The 21,779-nt window shown below is 38.6% G+C and overlaps 1 protein-coding gene across 2 annotated transcripts in view; it reads right to left on the reverse strand.

Annotated features, from left to right (window-relative positions):
• Positions 1-235: 235 nt before the first annotated feature.
• The window catches only part of wnt7bb (wingless-type MMTV integration site family, member 7Bb), a 58,535-nt gene continuing 36,991 nt past the window's right edge, over positions 236-21,779 (reverse strand). Inside the window, exons 3-4 of one of the 2 annotated variants that reach the window (XM_051690005.1) lie at positions 8,578-8,849; positions 236-2,454 (exon numbers count right to left, since the gene is read on the reverse strand). In XM_051690005.1, the coding sequence (XP_051545965.1) occupies positions 1,975-2,454; positions 8,578-8,849 (752 nt within the window). In that variant the 3' untranslated portion in view covers positions 236-1,974. The remainder of the gene's footprint in view (positions 2,455-8,577; positions 8,850-21,779) is intronic. The other variant, XM_051690006.1, reaches the window with a different exon arrangement.

Raw genomic sequence — 21,779 nt, forward strand, 5'->3', positions numbered from 1 at the left:
TGCTTTGAAACCGGCAGCAAACTTTGACTTCTGAGACATTGTTATGGTATCCATTAAGGCTGCATGATTGATTGAGTTAAGATTGAAATCACAATAAGGTCTTGCATGATTACAAAAGCCTGAAAGGCTGCATTTAAAAATAGACTGCAATCAGCACTTCAGTCAACATTGTGTAAGCAAGCGGCGCCCTCTAGCGGTCTGGACTGCATTTTCCATTATCCGTTACACCGCTATAGAATTTAAAAGAGGGTTTTGTTCCTTTGGTTAAAACTTTTATTTTTCCATGATGTGGTTGACATTTCTGTGGAATTGCCCAACATATGCATAACATGAATTTGTGATGTTCTATTATAAATAGTACAAACTGTTCTGTTGTTTTGAGCTGCAAAAACAGAAGTGCAAAAATATATTAGAAGTACAAAATAACCTTTTTGTCACATCAATCATCATGCTATGATATTTAGCTATTTTTCAATATTTTTTTATATTTTATCTTCTATTTATCTTTCATTGTCTCTCTTTAAAAGTTTGGCCTGTCATGTGTTCAACAGATCCAATGCATGTTCAATGGAAATTATTTATTGTTACATCAAAAGCCTTTGTAGCTCTTTGTACATTTTTACAAAATAAGGTAAGTGGCAACATATTGGCATCAGTATAGGTTTTTTGTTAAAATCGGTAATGGTATCGGTCAAATGTTTTATATTGGTGCATCCCTTGTTGGGTTTCCACTTGATGTCCAATGTAAATTCTGGATCCCGAAGCAAATCCAGTTACTCTTAGATGCAGAAAGTTCTTTCGACTGCAATAACATCCCAAATGTCAGTCAAATTTATATTTATTTTAGTTTTAATTGCTTTGTATCTGAATAGAAAAAAAATCAGTGCAGCGCTCTGTAACATATCCAGATATATATTCGTTCCACATTTAATTAATTGAGGAAGGATTCTTGATTGAAAAGACTTGTTTAGCTATATGCTAAATTGGAAAAAAGTGACCAAAATTTCTGTTGAGAACTACGGCTGGATTACAGCAAAGATAAACCCATGTTAACATGTATCAGCTGACCAAAAAAAATTACAGTGGTTTCGGAAGTTAACACATCATTAGCCATTGCAGAAAAACACAAACAATTCGTTCAAAACATCTGGGCCCTTCAGTCGCAAGTTTCTACAAAGTCTTTGTTTTCTCTTTTTTTTACACTTAGTACAAAATAAGACATAATTTCTACCCGTTAGCACTTCGGTTCCTTAGGAGACTATAACATACAATATATAATAATTTATTTTCAGTGTTCAAACAGACAAGCTCCAGTGTGACTGGATAACTAACATACTCTACCAGGTTCCAGTTGGCAGTTAGGAGGCATATACGTCCTTAATTTGCAGTTCGCACTGTTTTCAGAGCTCCTTCTTAAATAAAAGTCAACATTTCTAGTTCCTTTTCACTCTTAAACACGGCATTTTAGATGACACGATGTCTTGTGGCTTAATTTGCTTTTCCAAGAAGTTCTGTCAAAATATCCATATCCGAAGAACCTCATTTGAGTCCTTTAAAAAGCTTCCCTTGAAAAAAACAAACTACAAATCCCAGAATGCACCGGGGGCATGGCTGATATCCTGCAGTCCGTTAGCTTAGCAATGTTCGGAATAGCATACTAGCACACAACTCTTAATATTTCTGGTAGACACGGCGGAAATAGTACGAGTAGTATACTAGTACGCTATTTCGAACATTGCACTTGAGTCATTGTGAATAGATCAGTGCATGTTCCTCTGGTCGAAAACTGGGCTTGTACCTACCGATAGAGTTTAGTATTTTAACTCTGTGTTAAAGCAAATATACATTCTGCTGTGCAAAACGACGCCTTAAAGAGCTGATAGATTAAAATTCCCATTCTGCCCACTCCGTCCATTTCACTTCCCCCGTCCTATTGAACCTCGTCAACCTGCGTTATGCCCACAAAACATTTGTTCATTTGCAGGTAAACACCTCCGTTCGCTCGCTACACGTGTTGCATTTCACGAAGCAGCACCACTGGAATTTGCAGTTGCATTGCCACACCTTTGTGTACTGGTGTGTGTTGTAGCCTCGCCCACAGCACATGAGGTCACAACCGTCCGTGTGCGGCGATGTTCGGTTGCACAGTCGCCCTTGCGTCCCTACGCTGCCAGTTTTGGCGTCCTCTTCGCAATAGTTCGGCGAGCGCTCAATGAAGACCAAGTCTGATTCTAAGGGCTTTTGGTATCCGTGTGTCTTCTTCACTTTGAGGAAGGTGGGCTGCCGTAGTCGCGTGGCTCGGACCACCTCGACGTGAACCGCTTTGTTGTACTTGTCCTTCAGTACGTAGCCGATCTCACGGAATTTCGGTAGCGTGGTCCAACACGTTTTGGTGGTACAGGAGCCTGACACGCCGTGACATTTACATTCCAGCTTCATTCGCTCTTCGAGTACCTGCAAGAAACAATAAGAAAAATGATTATAATGAATACGACCATTCAGAATTAGCGTATACTAATACTACTAAACATCAGGAGATGAAGGTAAAAACAACAACAGTGGATGTGCAAGTCAAGAAAGCGTGTGTGAGGAGGTCAGGAGAGACCTGCATTTGTGTAACTTAAGTCTGAAGGAATAAAAAGACATCTTTATGGGTCTAACCTCCTGAAGAGAAAGTCCGGTGTCTCATAGCAGTCATAGCGCTCATGCACCAACCACCTGTGTATGCGCACACAGTTATATGGAGTATAATTTGACAGGCTCGTGATCGACTGTACGCAGACACTGTGCGTTCGTGTCAAAATGGAAGTATACTTAGGGCTTAAAGATGAAATGATGTGTCCCGAATCGAACTCATTCGGGATGCGATTTGTCCCGTATTTAAGCTGGTCAGACGGCATCACTGTGAAATCATTCCAGATCGCTAATTTAGCAATAATATAAGTTGGAAATTTTACCTACGGTGGGAAGGGACCATCTGAAAAGTCCAAAAATTGTGCTGAAAGTGTTGATTTTTTTGTTCTATATAAATGTTCAATAAGATGTACAAAATTACACAGATCGAACAATGTATGAATACAATCACTGAGTCAAAAAGACAAGAAGTACAGGTGAAGAGAAAATAAAATAAATAAAAAAATATAATGTATACATAAATAAGATAAAGAAGATAGGGGCCTGTGTAGCTCAGCGAGTATTGACACTGACTGTCACCTGTCACCCTGGAGTCGCGAGATCAAATCCAGGGTGTGCTGAGTGACTCCAGCCAGGTCTCCTAAGCATCCAAATTGGCCCGGTTGCTAGGGAGGGTAGAGTCACATGGGGTAACCTCCTCGTGGTCGCGATTAGTCGTTCTCGATCTCAATGGGGCGTGTGGTGAGTTGTGCGTGGATGCTGCGTAGAATAGCATGAAGCCTCCATACGCGCTACGTCTCCACGGTAACGTGCTCAACAAGCCACGTGATAAGATGCGCGGATTGATGGTCTCAGACGCGGAGGCAACCACGAGGACTTTGAGCGCATTGGGAATTGGGCATTCCAAATTGGGGAGAAAAAGTGGAGAACATAAAGATATTAATAATCGAAAAAATAAAAATATTTTTATATATAAATGATGTATTTTTGTATAAGTCATGGGTCAGGAAAGTTCTCATTTTAGCATATAAGAAAGGATATACAATTCTTTTTATTAATAACGCATTTATTGCTAAAACTGTCGAGGATGTGGTATGGGGCCGTGATATCCCACACGCACCCCCATTTGAGTGTCCCTTATTTTACAACTTCAAAAGTGGCAACCCTAGCAACAACATCAACAATTTGTCGATTTTATTGGAAGACATTCACATTGCAAGAACACTGCGCAAAAGCACAGCACATGCTAATGGTGTTCAGAAATCAGCCTTTTTATGGTTGACATTGGGCTGAATATGGAAGGAGCACTCGAATGCACCACATCTATGAGCAGGACAAACGCTATTTAATGTGTTTCATAGCAATTTAAGCCACCAAATTCCCATTAGTCACACTGGCGCAAAAATAATTTTTGATTTGTTTTCCTTAGTATTTTTGTCTTAAAATATCTAAACACCTTAAAACAAGAAAAAAATTTCTTGAGAAGCAGAATGACATAAGATATCAATTATCGTTTTTAGAGAAATAAAAAAAAAAATTGGTGTGGTTTATGCCTAAAACAAGAAAAAAATATTTGCCAATGGGGGAAGAAAAATAAACGTGTTTTCCCTTTAAATCAAGTTTTGTTTTGTACCCCATTGGCATATACAGAAATGTTCTTGTTATAAGCATAAACGTTACTAAATTTTGTTCGCTACTAGATTTCTCTGAAAAGCATCACAAAATATCTTATGTTATCAAGCAAACTGATCTCGTTTTAAGAATTTAAGAGAAAAATACTCATTAAGAAAATGATTTTTGCAGTGTATGTATTCAGTATATATTAGTCTAACTATAGCTAACTATAATTAAAATATGTTCAAAAAAACAACATATATTTAGCAATATGTTATGTAATATTGTAATATTTTTATGTAATAAATATCTAATATATTTTTTGGCCATTTTTAAATATAGTTAAATACATATTCTGATTTTATTTTTTTATATTGGGAAAAAGAGAGGCTTTTTATCTTTAAATTTACATTTGACATGTGTGGCAATCCGAATGAAATGTTGCATGAAAAATGTCTTTGGCAGAGCACTTTTTTCCCAAACTCATTCCTGTCTGGCATGACTCACCAAAAGCAATCATCATTTCCCTGGAAAACATGTGCAAACTAATTGATTAATGCATTATAACATCATGCCCCATGCAAGGCCATTGAGAGTTCATGCTGATTGGAACATCTCAATTTTAACAGTGCCTGTGCAATATTGGAGGCATTTAAAATAGTCTACAGCAAAGTTTATTGTTAAAAAAAAGAGACCTATTATTAGCTGTCCACTTTGCACTTTCTGTCCCTTTTCTGTCATTTACTGTACATAATGGCAGACAGTTTTCCATTTTAAGTAAGAAATGGGCCCTGTTTGGAAACTGATTGAAATATACTAAAAATGTTAAGAATATTTTGCAATATGACCATTTTTAAAATGTAGATCTTAACTCTTTTTCAAAACAAAGTGAGTAGAAATTTAATCTAATTAAATATGGATTATTTTATCCAATATTTGTGTGTTCTTCATATATTTGTTTATTAGTTCATTGCACCATAAGCTTACCAACATGCTAACATCAGACTCTTATTGAGCACAATAGTGAGTCAAGTCTTGTGTACTTTGTGTTAGGAATGCTATTTGCATGTTGCATGGAGTTGCGTTTCAGTTAGGATGCTTAGAAGGCAGCTGCCTATGTAGGCAGTAGACAGCAAGGCAGCTCACTAAGTTTTGGAGACTTTTAATAACCAGGATAATGTTTGTTTTATTAATTCTGCCATTCATGCAATGAGTAATTTCAATTTCATAAAACATAAACTGTATTTTCCTCCATTACTTAACCAGTTAACAAGTTGTTCCCTTGTAAAAACATTGATTATCTTAACACTTGTACGCAACTGAAATTAGTTTCATGTGGCTTCAATATATCAATGTTGATTCTGTGGATAAATACGTTCATAACTAACGTTGATTCAGCATACATCGAGTCAGTTTTTTGCCCACAGGGAATGCCATTTCAAAATGAAAGATGTGTTGCTTCACGAGCCGTCCGAAGGCCCACAGCGCTGTTTACATTTGCCTGGATACGCTTACATCCACAGTGCTAATGTAGACCAGTTATTTGGCCAAGCTCGCTCCAACCACACACACGTATGATAGCAATTGAAATTCCATCGCGGCAGCTTCCATATTCTCCCATACTCAGAGTCACGTGGTACCTCCCACCCCTCGCTCAGCCTAAGGCTCCAATATTGCCATTGTGGGTCATCTATAAAAGACCAGAAAAAACGGCTGACTCAATAGAGCGAGAGCAGTACAGCAGAAAGACTTGCAATAATATCCTGTTACAAGCTTTCGACTTGATGATTCCATGCAGCGGCTTGCGATGGGATTGGCAGGGCTCCAACTGGCAACTGCGCGCTCGGGGCTTAAAAGTGGATTCCGCTCAGACTCTCGTGGGCTCGCACCATACAGCCCTGTGTTATTTATTAGATCCATTTGTCACTGGAGTGCATGTGACAGTCACATGCGGTTCTGCATGTTGTTCTGTGTTCTTGGAATGACTAACAGCTATCAAAAACAAACATGGCCAGAGCGGCGCACAGCCAAACCGAGCTTGAACCTGGATCAAGACGACGCCACAGAGCATGAAAACGCGTAGTAATTGGCCGAGGCGAAACAAGACGCGGATCAAATGTCCAGATAGATTTGTGTGTGCATCCTCGATGTCCCACCTGAAACACCTGTTGTGCACAAGAGGAACAAACTGTGCCACCCGCATGCAAGTTGCATGGTTTTGAAGGGCCTTCAGGAGCTATAAAGATGAGCCACACCGCATGTCTGAATGGAGCCAAATGCCTAAATGCTAAAATGTTTTCCTTTCCCCTCTCTTTAAACTGAAAAAAAAGACATTTAAGTCTGAATGCATTTGTCATTTCAAAGTCAATTAATGGATAAGAATTTTTCCGAAGAATTTGTTATTTGTTTCTTCAAGTAACTAAAGCCCAAAAACTACTTCCAAGCTTCAAAGTTGGAAAGCTCACAATGTCTAAAACAAATGAGCAAAAAGCATTGTGTGGAGGAATTTCTCAACCATGCAACCGTGCAAAATGTTGCATGAATGTTCTGCTAGACAACAAAGCTTAGTAAATTAATTTAAAATGCTCTTGATAAAGAAATAAAAAGATACAAATCATTAGAAATTTCTGAAGATTTTCTTATTTGTTTCTTTAAATTAGTATGTACGAAAGTAATTTAGAAGCATTGTGTGCAGGATTTTCGTAACCTTGTTGTCGAAACGTTGCATGCATATTTCTGGGAAAAATAATAAATTGTTAACATAAATTCTTTAAGCTCCTGAGACACCAACACAGTCTTATGACAACTCATAATAATTTGTAAGAGATGGCGAAATCATAAGATATCCAGAGTTGGGGAGTAACGGAATACATGTAACAGGATTACATATTAAAAATACTAAATATTAGTAACTGTATTCCACTGGAATTACCATTTAAATCATTGGTAATCAGAATACAGTTACATTTAAAAAGTATTTTTATTACTGAAGAGATTAATTTGCATTTTATTGTCATTTGTTTCATTTAATATTTAGTCTGTTGTGTTGGAAAACATTTATCCATTTAACTGATGCAATCCGAGGAGTTTTTGAACAGCGGTGAAACACTTTATTATGATGTGTTACATTCATACGAGCGCTTTTACACTCTTGATATGACGTCATAGAGGAGCTTAATAGAGGAGCTACATCATGTTTCTACAGCTTAACAAAAAACAGTTCGAAACGCTTTGACAGATGAAACATAAATCCAATAAATACGCGATTATATGGCTTATCGATGTTTTCTGTGCGGTTAGAGTATTTTTACAAGAAATGCTAACCAATGTAGCCTTTAACATCGGATAGAAATCTACAAATAATATATTTTCTGCCTCATTCTATAAACAGAATCCACATATGATCAGAATAGGTTGTTGTTGTGTACACGCTGTGGGGTTTTAAAGTTTGGAGCAGCAAAAATAGTTTATAAATGGTCGTGTAAACATTTAGTTTATGCTAAGCTAAAATGCTATTTCTTGCCTTTGCATGCATCTGTTATCAGATGCGATTATATTTTAAAATGAATTTTATTCTATTCATGTTAGAGTATAACTTTTTTTTCTCTAGTAAGACCTTTGATATTAGGGCAAAGATTTTAAAAATGTGAAAAAAAATTATTCTTAATGAGAATTTAAATATTGTTTTCCTGTAAAAATATCGAAAAATCCTTAAAACAAAATAAATTTACTTGAGTAGCGAAACTGCATAAGATATTTAGGATTTTGTGTACATTTTGTGTATTTTCTTACTTTATTTACTTGTTTATAGTCAAAACAAGTGAAAAAATATGCCAGTGCTGAAGAAGTAATCCAAAGTATTTATATCATGTTACTGACCTTGACCTTGAGAACAGTTTACGTTACAAATTACACTTTACAGCATGTATTCTGTAATCTGTAGAGGAATACTTTTTAAAAGTAACCTTGCCAACCCTGAAGATATCGAACTACTTGGCTTGTACAAAATGAAACGTCTTTTATTCCCATAGAGACCAAACAATCAACAAACAGAATTTCAAATTGATACAATACAGGCATCAAATTTAAGCTAGCTTCTTATCCAACACTTTATTTTATCTGTGAACACAATTTGAGACTCATTCCGTTTTTATTTATGCAATACAATGACTGAACCTGTAATACACTTTCCTCATCTCGTTCCTCATCCACAAGTTTTGTAAGAGCCAGCTCGTACGATTTCTTACGATTTCGCCATCTCGAAATATTATTACGACTTTAAGGAGACAGTGTTGAAAACCCAAATGAAGTGCTTTGAGTTAATCTTACCTTTCGTCCGGCTTCATTATTGTGAAGGTTCATCAATCGCCGAGCATTTTTTTTTATCTCGCGGGCATCCACAAACTTCCGGGAGAACTCGATGCCATATTTGATGTCAGCAGAGCACCCGCCCCACTTCCATCCCTCCTCCTGATTGTAGTAGCCCTGTTTTTCCCGGTCGCAGCCGCAGTGGCTCATGTTGCCCTGGCTGCATGCGGCTGTCACGGCATGGGCGACCCCAGCGGCGGTGATGGCGTAGGTGAATGCCGCCTCCCTGCTGCCTGGGGGGAAGAGGGAACAGGCTGTGATATCTGTTCAACAGGATGCAATCACAGCAAATTTGCATGCCTACTATTTGGGGTTGAACAATCCCCTAACTCTAAGTATTAAACTTTGGTGTGTAACTCATCCCACACTGTTTGTGCTATGGACATTAATGATACCTCAAATCATGTGGCTTAATGAGGAGAGGTGTGCTGTTACTTTACTAAGACTTCAGACTTATGATTTTTGCCTGGCGGAAACCTTAGCAACCGCATAGCAATGCTCTAGAAACCACCCAGAACACCTTAACAACTGCATAGCAATGCACTAATAAACAACCCATAACAATTAGAAACTGCATAGCAACACCTTAGCAACCTCACAGAACACCCTAGCAATCACATAGCAATGCGCTAAAAACACCCTTAACAGCTTCACAACCTTATACAGCGGCAAGAAAAAGTATGTGATTTGAATTATCTGGTTTTCTGCATTAATTGGTCATAAAATGTGATCTCATCTTCATCAAAGTCACAAGCAGGGCAACAGATAAGGGAGTACAACAGGACCTTTTGTCCCAGGCTTGAGGGGGGCCCATAGTAAAGGTGTGGGGGGGGGTGTCCACAGAAAGGCTATTCTATATTGTAGAGCACATCTAAACGCATTCAGAGGGAGACATGGCTATAAACACAGAGACAGCACGCAACCGTAATATTCTTGTGAATAGCAAACTCAAAATGTTTGAGTATTTTTTATAAGTCAAAGTAGCTCTAACCCACACCTCCAATCTCGTTTCATTAATTGGATGCCAGGTTTGCCAACTCCTGACTCTTATTAGCTTTTGTTGAAGTCATTAGCCTAGGGGTTCACTTCCTTTTTCCACAGTAATGTGAATGTTTAATGGGATGTTTAAAGATGTGTTCAATAAAGATATGAAAGATTATAATTGTTTGTGTGTTGTTAGCTTAAGTACGTTGTGTTTGTCTATATTTATGACTTTGAAGATGAGATCCCATTTTATGACCAATTAATGAAGAAAACCAGCTAATTCCAAAGGGTTAACACCATAGCAACCACATAGCAACGATCTAGCAACCACCCAGAACACCCTAGCAACCGCATAGCTATGGGTTAATAAACAACCCATTATACTTTAGCAACTGCACAGCAACACCTTAGCAACCATCCAGAACACCCTAGCAACCACATAGCAATGCACTAAAAACACCCATAACTCCTTAGCAACTGCATAGCAATGCTCTATCAACCACCCAGAACACCCTAGCAACCACATATCTATGTATTAATAAACAACCCATTACACTTTAGCAACCACATAGCAAGCACACAGAACACCCTAGCAACCACATAGCAATGTGTTAATAAACAACCCATAACACATTAGAAACTGAATAGCAACACCTAAGCAACCACCCAGAACACCCTAGTAACCACATATCAATGCATTAAAAAACACCCACAAGACCTTAGCAACTGCACAGCAATGCCCAGCAACCACACACAACACCCTAGCAACTGTATAGCAATACCCTGGCAACCGCCCACAACACGCTATAGCAACCCCATAGCAATGTGCTAATAAACCCATAACACATTAGCAGCTATACAGCAACACCTGAGCAACCACCCAGAACACCCTAGTAACCACATAGCAATGCACACAAAAAAAACCCACAAGACCTTAGCAACTGCATAGCAACACCCTAGCAACCACCCACAACACCCTAGCAACCGCATGGCAATGCGCTAAAAAAACCACACATAACACCTTAGCAGCCCCATAGCAATACTCGTGCAAACACCCTAGCATCGTTTTAGCAAATTTTGCATGGGAAAGCAACAATCACATTTTCTGTACATAAAAATATAAAACACAACTGTAGTTTTCTATTCTGTTAGAAACATAGTATTGTAAATTACCAATATTATTACATTACTATGAGCAACAAAATCCTTTGATGATGTATATAAATACTGAATTAATAAAAAGTGAGAATTAATCATTAGGGTAAAGAATTCAAAAATGTAATGTAATGTAAGAAAAGAGTGTAGTATTGAACAAGAATTTCAAAGAGACTGAACAAGACTGTTATGATTGTTTCTGTGCACCTTTGTGGAAAAGACTGCAGCTCTTAAACAGCTGCTGCAGATGTTGAGTGTGAGAAAGAATGCCAAGGTGCTGTCCAAAGTGCTGAATTCTCCTGCCGGTACACCTTACAATCCCACCACAAGAAACACAACGAGGTCGCTCTGTCCGTCTGTTGCTGCTGCTTTATTTGAAGTACAGCGTGGAGCAAAGACATGAGGACATTTACCTGATATCAGCTGACCAATCAGGGGTAAAGCAAATTCAAAAATAAAAATACCCAGCACATTTTTTTGTTATTTCTAATTACAGTTTTTGCAAAGCAACACTGTCTAGTTAAGGTCTATTTTAACACCCTGAGGGATAGTTTTTCACCCAAAAATAAAACATTCTGTCATCATTTACTCACCCTCATGTTGTTCCAAACCTGAATGACATTCTTTCTAACATGGAACATAAACGAGATGTTGACTTAAATGAACTAAAATGACTTCATGCATTCCACGTGAGATAGAAAGTCATTTTTGAAACAACATGAGAAAGAAGTTTCACCAATCAAAATCAATCTGAAAATGTGTACTATCCATTAACAAGGTTGTTAGATTTTGGAACTGGCACAACTTACACTTTTTTTGAAACGGCATGGTTATTGGCCAATGAGATCATCTTAAAATGGTCAAATATCACCAATATATCTGTTTATCGCAAATGGTAAAAAGAATTTAGAAAATGTGCTTAATTGTGATGAAAATAATGTCACAATGGAAAAAAGAATCATACTGGTCCTCAAAATCAAGCTTCATTTTCTTAATGTCTAAAATTAATGTATTAATTTAGCTTTATGTGAGAAATATGACGTTCTTGACAGGCTTTGTGAGATACACCTACTAAATTTATTTTTATGTTAATCGGAATAGTACAGATAAATATTCTGTTCTTGTCTAGATTTTTTTAAATGAATTATTATTTCAATGAATATTTTTTTTTAATTATTATTTATACTGTGTGTATATATATATATATATATATATATATATATATATAAAATAAAAAAATACATTATTTTAATTGCCATTCTGGTGACCATGAAATTGTGGTGGAATAGAAAACCCCAACACACACACACACACACAGAAGTTGTGTAATGGCGAAAGCAGAAATAGATGGCCAATAGGAAAAGCAGCTGCCATGCACCAGCGTTTATATGCAACACACACACACACTTCAAGAAAACTCTTTAGGAAAATTAAGTGGTGCTGATGGACTGTCAACTGTCACCCCCTGTTGCGTCTGGAACTGTGATGACTGCTAATGAGAGCAAATTACAGAGTGAGTTATCACTCAAGAGCAGAAGTCTGTGCTTATTCTGTGCAGAAGTTTTCTCTAGGAAAGAGAGACTTGATGTTTTTACAGCAAAAAATTACATTTACACATAAAAAACAACAAAAAGAAAAGCAAGAATGCAACTAGTGATGCAAAATATTTGGCATTCATTTGCTGTAAAAACAGTAAAACAAATACTACCATAATGAATAAATACTTTTACAATTAAAAACGGCTAACAAACTTTTTTCGTATTACAAAAATAATTTCCATTACATTGCATTAATGAGATTTGGGGGAACTGTGCTAAAAAAAGAAAGAAAAAAAAACACGGAAGAAATAAACCAACATTAGGGTGAATAAATGATGACAAACGTTATTGGGGGTGGACTATTCCTTTAAAGGAATATTCAGGTTTCAATACAATACGACAGCATTTGTGGCATAATTTTGATTACCACAAAACTTTATTTATTTTCTTAAAATTAAAAATAACAATGGAGTGGGGCCTATTTTTGGAGGGTCCAAACAGAGAAATGTGAATCTTATAATCTTATAAAAGCACTACATTAATCATTCTATTGATTCAAGAATAGTTGCTTTGCATTAAGCTGGAAAGTGCTACAAAGTTATCTGGAAGAGCTTAGATATTCATCTGTCCACAGTTGGACAAATTGTCTATAAATGGAGATGATTTAGTACTATAGGTACTCTCACTAGAAGTGGCCGTCCAACCAAGATGACTCAAAGGACACACCGCAGAATGTTCAGTGAGGTCAAAAAGAACCCTAGAGTGACAGATAAAGACTTGAAGGATCATTGGAACTGGTTAACATCTCTGTTCATGAGTCTACTATACAGAAAACATTAAACAGGCATGGTGTTCATAGCAGGACACCACTAAGGAAGCCGCTGCTTTCCAACAAAAATATTGCTGAAGTTTGCCAAAGACCACCTTGACACTCCACAACGCTACTGGGAAAATGTTTTGTGGACTGATGAAACTAAGGCTGAATTGTTTGGGAACAATAAGCAGCACTACGTATGATATAAAAAGATCACCGCATACCAATATGAAAACATCATCCCAACAGTGAAGTACGGTGGAGGGAGCATCATGATTTGGGGCTGCTCTGCTGCTTCGAGGCCTGGACCGCTTGCCATCATCGAGGGAAAAATTAATTCTCGAGTTTACCAAAATATCCTACAGGATAATGTCAGTAATGAATAGAGATAATGTTTGGATAATGTTGTTTGTTGTCAAACAAACAAAAGACATCGCTGAATCCTTTCAAAAGCTTGCAACAAATATAAACTAATTAACAAAAGTATCAAAAGCTTCTCATTTCCAATATTTGACCTAAAACACAGTCTTCCTTGCCTAATAAAACTTTACTATCAACAGAGCACTACAGTCTGCTTCCGGAAGCAAAAATCCAATGATAACTAACAAACCTGTAAAGACAGACCTACCATGAGCTCCAAGGTTGTTAAATGATGGTATGTGCTTCAGCTAAAGTCATCAGGTTGCATTATTTCAATTTAATAAAATAAAAAAATTATGTTTAATAGTGGAATTCCTGGTGAAGAACTACACTACCTGTGGTCTTAAGGGCAGAAATTCCACCAATTGGAAAATCACAACCAACAAAGTGCGCCAAAAGAGCTCTACAGCAACCGTTCAATCTTAAAATACGTATATATCTGAATATTTTGCAATAAAATTAAGATATTGTTTCTTGCCTTATAATCAACAACTCTAAATACATTTTTAGTTTTACATCATTTTTAATTCAATTACATCATTCGCAATGCTTCATTAAAGATGTTAAGTACACAGTCTTGTACCTTTGTCTTTTTTCTCGATTTTCAAATACTTCTAGATCCAAAATGGCTTAAAAAGTAAGAAGGCCTGTTGAGCTCTATAGAGCAAGCAGTATCAAATCATGCATGCAAATCTACCTTGGGTTAACGGTACAAGTGGGCCTGCCTCAGAAACCCTGAAGTGAATAAACCCTGAGAAGGCCAGACACAGAACCCTGAAACAACTCCAACAGGAAGCATTCTGGGATAGCCTCCTACCCTGCCAGTGGAAAACTGGACTGACCAGAAAACCCTCAAAGAACTTGGAACGGTCTGCCGGGAAGAACACAGGAATATTAAAACAGATGTCTAATAGATTTTAGTGGCAAGTGTCTCCAACAGGATCCAAGATCGCTGTGGAAGAGTTCCACTATGTCTCTGTTTACCTCATTTTATATATATACACTCCGATCTGACCACACCGTAAGACGATAAAAAGGTGGGCGAAAGATTTTGTTTGTCATGACGGCTGACCGCTTTGGCTCGGACAGAGAAGAGCGAACCACTAAACAAATCCCGTTAGACACGGCTGAGGAGATTTAAGGCCCTTCGAGAGAACAAACAATCCGGTTGAACCCTGGGATGGCCTGGGACGCCCCAGATGGTCCATTCATGCCGCTGACAGGAAGTTGAGGGTTTGAAGGATGCCGTACACTGACCTGGAGAAAACATAGAGGCCAGAGAATACAACCAATTGCTTCTAAATATGAGCTATCTGGATGCTTGTTTTCACTGTAAATCATTTAGGGTCAGCAAGAGCATTGGTAAGGGTTATGAGTAAAGTTACAATGATCAAATGGAGATGAATGAGGTGCTCACAACGCTATTACTATTATTTTCAAGGTAAAAATATTTTTGACAAATATCAGCATTTTTTTTCTTTTTCTTTTTCTGGAGTCAAGAATATAAATAAGTTTTCTCATGGTTACTCCATTTGACCAGAACAAAATGTGTCTTTTTATAAAAATGTCAAAATATTGGATATGACCGATAGTCGACCGATAGTTGTTTTTCCAATACGATAACTAAGGTGGTGGGAAAGGCCGATAACCAATTAATCGGCCAATAGTTTTTCAAATCGATTTATAGAATGTAAAAAAAAAAAAAAAAGTTGCCGGGCAAAGATAAAGAGTCCAAAATGAATAAAATCCCAGAAGCAGCTTTTTGTTCAACACAAAAATCCCAATAGTAACCAGAAAAAATTAAGATTTGATGCCTAACGCGGGACTTTTAAGTACAAACAAGCCCGAAACACTCCGGGAACTCTTATTTTGAAATGACGAAATATTGAAAACACTATCGGCAACTATCAACATAGATTTTTGCCTAGAACAGATTGTTCCAAAAAGCAACTATTGGCACCGATTAATTGGTAAAACCGATTAAAAGGGGTCCTCTCTGTTTTATGGGATTTGTCAACATAAACAACAAATTGTCTTCCTAAATGTTGGTTACACCACATTAATTTTGTCCACCAAATCAATCATATTTTAAAACACAATTGTTTCACTGCTTATTTTTTTTTAAATAAATATTAATAAAAGATTATTCTGCACTACTAATGTCAAAAATAATTTTTCTAGAATTTCAGTTTTTTTTTTTTACTGTCTCCAGATGGTTATACCACATGACATTTTTTATTGAAAAAAAAATATCAAAATGACTTGGATCTGAGAAATAGTATACTGCAGAAGAGGTGTATTCGAGTAATTGTTTTGTGTGTATTGCAATTTTTATGTTTTGTTTTTTTATGTTATTTTATTTTTATCCCCTTTTCTCTCAATTTTGCATGCCCAATTCCCACTACTTAGTAGGTCCTCGTGGTGGCGCGGTTACTCACCTCAATCCGGACGGCGGAGGACAAGTCTCAGCTGCCTCCGCTTCTGAGACAGTCAATCCGCACATCTTATCACGTGACTCGTTGTGCATGACACCGCGGAGACTCCCAGCATGTGGAGGCTCATGCTACTCTCCGCGATCCACGCACAACTTACCACGTGCCCCATTGAGAGCGAGAACCCCTAATCGTGACCACGAGGAGGTTACCCCACGTGACTCTACCCACCCTAGCAACCGGGCCAATTTGGTTGCTTAGGAGGCCTGGCTGGAGTTACTCAGCACACCCTGGACTCGAACTCATGACTCCAGGGGTGGTAGTCAGCGTCAATACTCGTTGGACATATTTTTATGTATTTTTGAATAATTTAATAGGTCTAGACTATAAACATAATTGACTCGGCCGTATTTGACATCCTTCCTTCAAATATTCGTCGACTACACATTGCATCACTTGAAAAGACAGATAAATAGTACTGCACTTGGAAACGTACTGACTGTTGGTGGTTCTTGACCGGAATAAGCAGCAATGTGGATGAGACTTTATGCCGATAATCAAAATAGAAAACACAGCAGATGTATCTGAAAACCACAAGATTACAGCTCATACCACAAAAAGTCCATTTGACAAAAAGAGAGGAGACAATTTTTCCCGCTTTTAGAAATCTGAGTAGCTAATTTCTGGATATGATGAACCACAATGAATGAACTCATAAGACTGCAATCCAATATCTTTTTGATGTTGTTTTCATACTGGGGGTTTGAATTCCTTTTTAATAATTAGATAAATATCTCTCTCTGTGTGAGCTTCTTTTCAGTTTAGCAGACATATTTAAACCCAAAATGATTTCTAATAGAAAAAGCTGTCAACCCATAAGAGAGAAGAATCTCTAATGAGATCTACTTAATATCTAAACCTTTTCTCTAAACCAGCAAAGAGATTCAATGGAGATTTCGCTGCATCTCATATGTTTTACATATAATACAGTTAGTAGTTTTATTTAGTAAATTTATATAAATTTAGCTACATTTATCTGTTGACATTTGATGTTGTCACCCTAACTGAGATCCTTTTGCCAGATGAATAGTTGATGATGAATATATCATCATCATCAAACCCCTGTGGTACACTTTGAATGGATGGTTTTTGTTGTGTTTTATGTGCCGTAACTAACCGTGAACAGGAAAACGGTTTAATGTTTTATTTATGACTCACAGCAAGAGATATTTTGTCTTGTTTTCATGGAAATCTAACAAACTTAGGTAACATTTATTCTTTTAACAAGAAAAAACTATTTGCCAATGGGGTAAGAACAAAAACTTGATTCAAAGGGAAAACGTCTCGGTTACTGTCATAACCTCCGTTCCCTGATATAGGGAACGAGACGTTTTGTCGATGTAGTGAAACTAGGGGTCACCCTTGGGAGCCCCAAACACCTCAGATCTTTGAGAAAAGACCAATGAGAATTGGCGAGTGGAATTTGCATGCCACTCCCCTGGACATACGGGTATAAAAGGAGCTGGCTCGCAACCACTCATTCTGGTTTTGTGCTGAGGAGCCGAGGTCTAACGCTGCGAACCAATCTTGATGCTGGACACACGGCAAAATGTGCTTTGGTGTCAGCATCTTGAATGGGAGTCTGTGCAAGGCCCGGTTCAGAACTCGCAGGTCCAAGATTGGCCACAACCCACCACCTTTCTTCGGTACAATGAAGTAAGGGCTGTAAAACCCTTTCTTCATCTCGGCTGGAGGGACAGGCTCTATCGCGCCCTTGCGCAGAAGGGTCGCCATCTCCGCACGCAAGGTGGCGGTGTTCTCGCCCCTCACCAAAGTGAAGCAGATGCCGCTGAACCGGGGCGGGTGCCTGGCGAACTGAATTGCGTAGCCGAGTCGGATGGTCCTGGCCAACCACCGTGACGGGTTGGAATGTGCTAGCCATGCGTCCAAGCTCAGGGCGAGGGGCAATAAGGGGACGATCGCGTTTAACATACCTGTGCGTGGGGCCTCACGGCAGGACGGAGCAGGGGTTGCCATGTCGAGGAGCCTCGCTTCCTCTCGAACTCCTGGCTGCGTCGAGGGGACCCTCGAAGCACTTACCTTGCTCCATGTACCCACTGTCGGGGGGGTCGGCGACGGGGGAGGAGGGACTTTTTGACCGTCCCTGTAGTCCGTCACGACCACCTGGCCGTGGGTGTGGTGCAACCGGATGTGCGAAGTCGGGGGGCATCTTCATGGTGTCTAAGTCGCAGGTGCTCAGTGCCCGGTTGCCGTGAAAAAGGCAGTCGTAAACACTGGCTATGTAACCCAGGGAGTGAGGAAACTGCTCTTTTGGGAATGTGGGTACTGCAGCCCGTTCGGGGTGCGGCGAACATAAAAGAAAAGGAAACCAAGGATTTACCTCCCGGCCCTCCACCGGAGGATGGAGTGGTCTGGATACCAGCTCCGGGTTTGCAGCAGACATCTCGCTCCCTGGGTCATCCATCTCAGAGGCAGTTAGGAGCCTTCAAGGTCCTTGTGCCGGCTCGTGAGGCGGGGGGCGTCAGCTTCCTGGGGGGGCTCTAAGCTGGCCCTGGGGTGAGCTGGTCTCTTCTCGGAACTCGCCGGAGGCAAACAAGCGTGCTGGGGAATGGGAGGTCCGCGGGGATTTACCTGGCGGAGCCGCGCCCATTGAAGCCCCCAAATCGCCTCCAGTGCCAGCCGGGCCGGCCTCTTACCCGGAGGTAAAAGGCGAGGCGCGGGGGGCAGCTAGAGTGGCTTTCCCCCGAAAGAAGGAAAGCCGCGACCGCAACATTGCCATGGTCATATTCTCGCAATGAGAACATGAACCATCCACGAATACTGCCCAGACACGTGAGGCAGCGCCCGTGGCCATCGAAAGTGGAGAGATAGTGACCGCATCCAGGAATCACACAAAGACGGAAAAGCATCTTTATAAAGACGCATCTTTAAAAAGACGTTCAACATCAATGTGTGTGCTCTAATAGAGAAAATATACTCTTTAGCAGGAATATACACTCTTTTAGAGCTGTCGAATCGCCCAGGGGCGAAATCTGCACTCGTCGTGCAGAAGGAGATAAAGCCGCTGGAAATATATCCAACAGCATACGCTTCTTAAGAGGTGAATGGAACAGCAGTAGTATTCAGCTCGCTGATAGTACAACCGCTCGGCTCCGAAGAAAAAATCTGAATGAGTGGTTGCGGGCCAGCTCCTTTTATACCCGTCTGTCCGGGGGAGTGGCATGCAAATTCCACTCGCCAATTCTCATTGGCCTTTTCTCAAAGATCTGAGGTGTTTTGGGCTCCCAAGGGCGACCCCTAGTGTCACTACATCAACACAACATCGAGTGAGTGACAGAATGGGAACAAGTTTATTTTTCTTCCCCCATTGGCAAATAGTTTTTACTTGATTTAAGCATAAATTCCACCAAATTTTGTTAGATTTCTCTGAAAACAACACTTAATATCTTATGCCATTTCGCATCTTAAGTAATTTCTTCTTGTTTTACGGATGTTTAGACATAGAGAAAAATACTCGGTAAGAAAATATTAATTTTTTTTGCATTGTGTGAGGGACTGACAGCCTAAACTTTATTAAATACAACATGATTATTTACACAATGACAAGAAACTTAACAGTATTCCAAACACGATGGAAAGAGCTGAAGTTAGCCATTGACAGTTAGCTTACATGAGGATGTCAACTTTTAAAATGTTGATGTTTTCAAACCAATTTCTGACTTTTATCGAACAGGATGGAATATTTTTGGGATTGAGACAGACCAATTAATACCATAAATCATCAAATCCATTGCTACTTAAAGTCCTCTTTGGAAGTCCTTAATCCTTAAAACAAGAACAAATGACTAGAGAATGAGAATGGTATAAGATATTAAGTCTTGTTTTCAGAGAAATCTAACAAAATTTGGTGGAATTTATGCTTAAAACAAGAAAACACTATTTACCAATGGGGGAAGAAAAATAAACTTGTTTTCCCTTTAAATCGAGTTTTTTCTTGTTGCATAAACAGTACTAAACTTGTCAGGTTTCTCAAAAACAAGGCCAAATATTATGCCATTTAGCTTCTCAAGAAAATGTATCTTATTTTAAGACAAAAATTATTATTTGCAGTGCAGAATAAAGAAGCAATGAAAGTGAATGGTGACTGAGGCTAACATTCTGTCTAGCTAGCATCTCCTTTTGTGTTCCACAGAAGAAAGAAAATCATACATGTTTGGAAGAACAGGGTGAGTAAATGATGACAAAATGTGAATTTGTTGGGTGAACTAACCACTTAAAGACTTCCTCATTTCAGTAAAGAAGTCCATTGTGTCCTGTTCTGTGTGCATGGAAAAGCTTCAGTAGTTTGGAGCCCACATCCGGCTGTATTTCTAGATCATACTCATTCTGTGTAAAACAGGTCTTTAATCATAACCAAATCCAGATAAGCGCTCATAAAACCGCACTCTTGTGCTATTGTTCAAACCCCTGTCACATTTGAATGCTCTTTTTAGATCACAGATCAAAGATATCAGCCAACCGCGACAGATCATTTATTAAACGTTCGGCAAACATGAAAATTTAAAGCTATTTCTATTCAAAGCATCCATGATAAGGGGTCAATGCCTCCCACACCTGTCCAATCACTGCACAGCCCAGTGTCCAATCAGACTGAAGCAAAGATCTGATTGTGAGAGATGTAATCGGATGTCTTTACATCCTGTTTCTACACAGACAGACACGCCAGTGCTGCTGCATCAGCATTGTCTTCTGTTCACATTTACACACGAACGGGCACCATTTCACCACCACACACACCAGAGATTAATTTCACCTGCTCTTTGCAATTTATTAAGAAATATTCCAGGTGTTTCGACTTTTTTTCTCTATCAAAACATTTCATTCAAAAACATGTTTTTCTTGCATAGTTTTTTCCCCCTACGTCCATCATGTTAGTCTTATGTAATACGCCTTTTTAAGATTGTAGAAGTGTGTAATTTCTCTGCAACTAATGTGACCAAACAGTATTGCAAATAGTTATACCAAACATGTTTACCGAACACTTTATTGCAAAAAAAGAAAATCTTCTTACTGAGTATTTCTGTCTCATTTTCTAGTAAAAATATCTTAACGTTCTAAAAACAAAATAAATTTACTTCAAAAGAAAGATACTGTATTTTGTCTTGTTTTCAACTAAATCTAACAAAATGTAGTAACGTTTATAGTTATAACAAGAGAAAACTATTTGCCAATGGTTTAAGAAAAACTTTAAGAAAAAACTTGATTAAAAGGGAAAACAAGTTTATTTTTTTTAGCCAATTGGCAAATAGTTTTTACTTGTTTTAAGCAAAAGCCGCACCAAATTTTGTTAGATTTCTCTGAAAACAAGACTTAATATCTTATGCCATTCTGCTTCAAGCAATTGTTTCTTGTTTTAAGGATGTTTAAATATTTTACTGGAAAAACAGACAAAATACTCTTTTTGCAGTGTAGTTTCCCCCTGCTGGTAGATGCAATAACTATGCAATTCTCCATGCAAAAAGAATGTTTCTCCATGGACAGCCATTCAAAAGTAGCCATATATTCTTACCAAATAAACTTTTTTGCAACAACATATACATTTCAAATATTTAAGTTACAGTAGATGTTTTGCCAGAGACAGATTTTTAGAGGGCTCTTAAAAGCGTGAAATGGACTTCTCTGCTGTCTCTGAAGTCACTTCATTAGTGCTAAAAAGCTCTCTGTTTCTGTCATTAGTGGTCAACCGATATGGGTTTTTCAATGGCCGATGCCTATACCGATATATAGACAGCAGGATGG

Source organism: Myxocyprinus asiaticus, chromosome 46 (assembly GCF_019703515.2).
Source record: "Myxocyprinus asiaticus isolate MX2 ecotype Aquarium Trade chromosome 46, UBuf_Myxa_2, whole genome shotgun sequence".
In the NCBI taxonomy this organism is placed as follows: Eukaryota; Metazoa; Chordata; class Actinopteri; order Cypriniformes; family Catostomidae; genus Myxocyprinus; species Myxocyprinus asiaticus.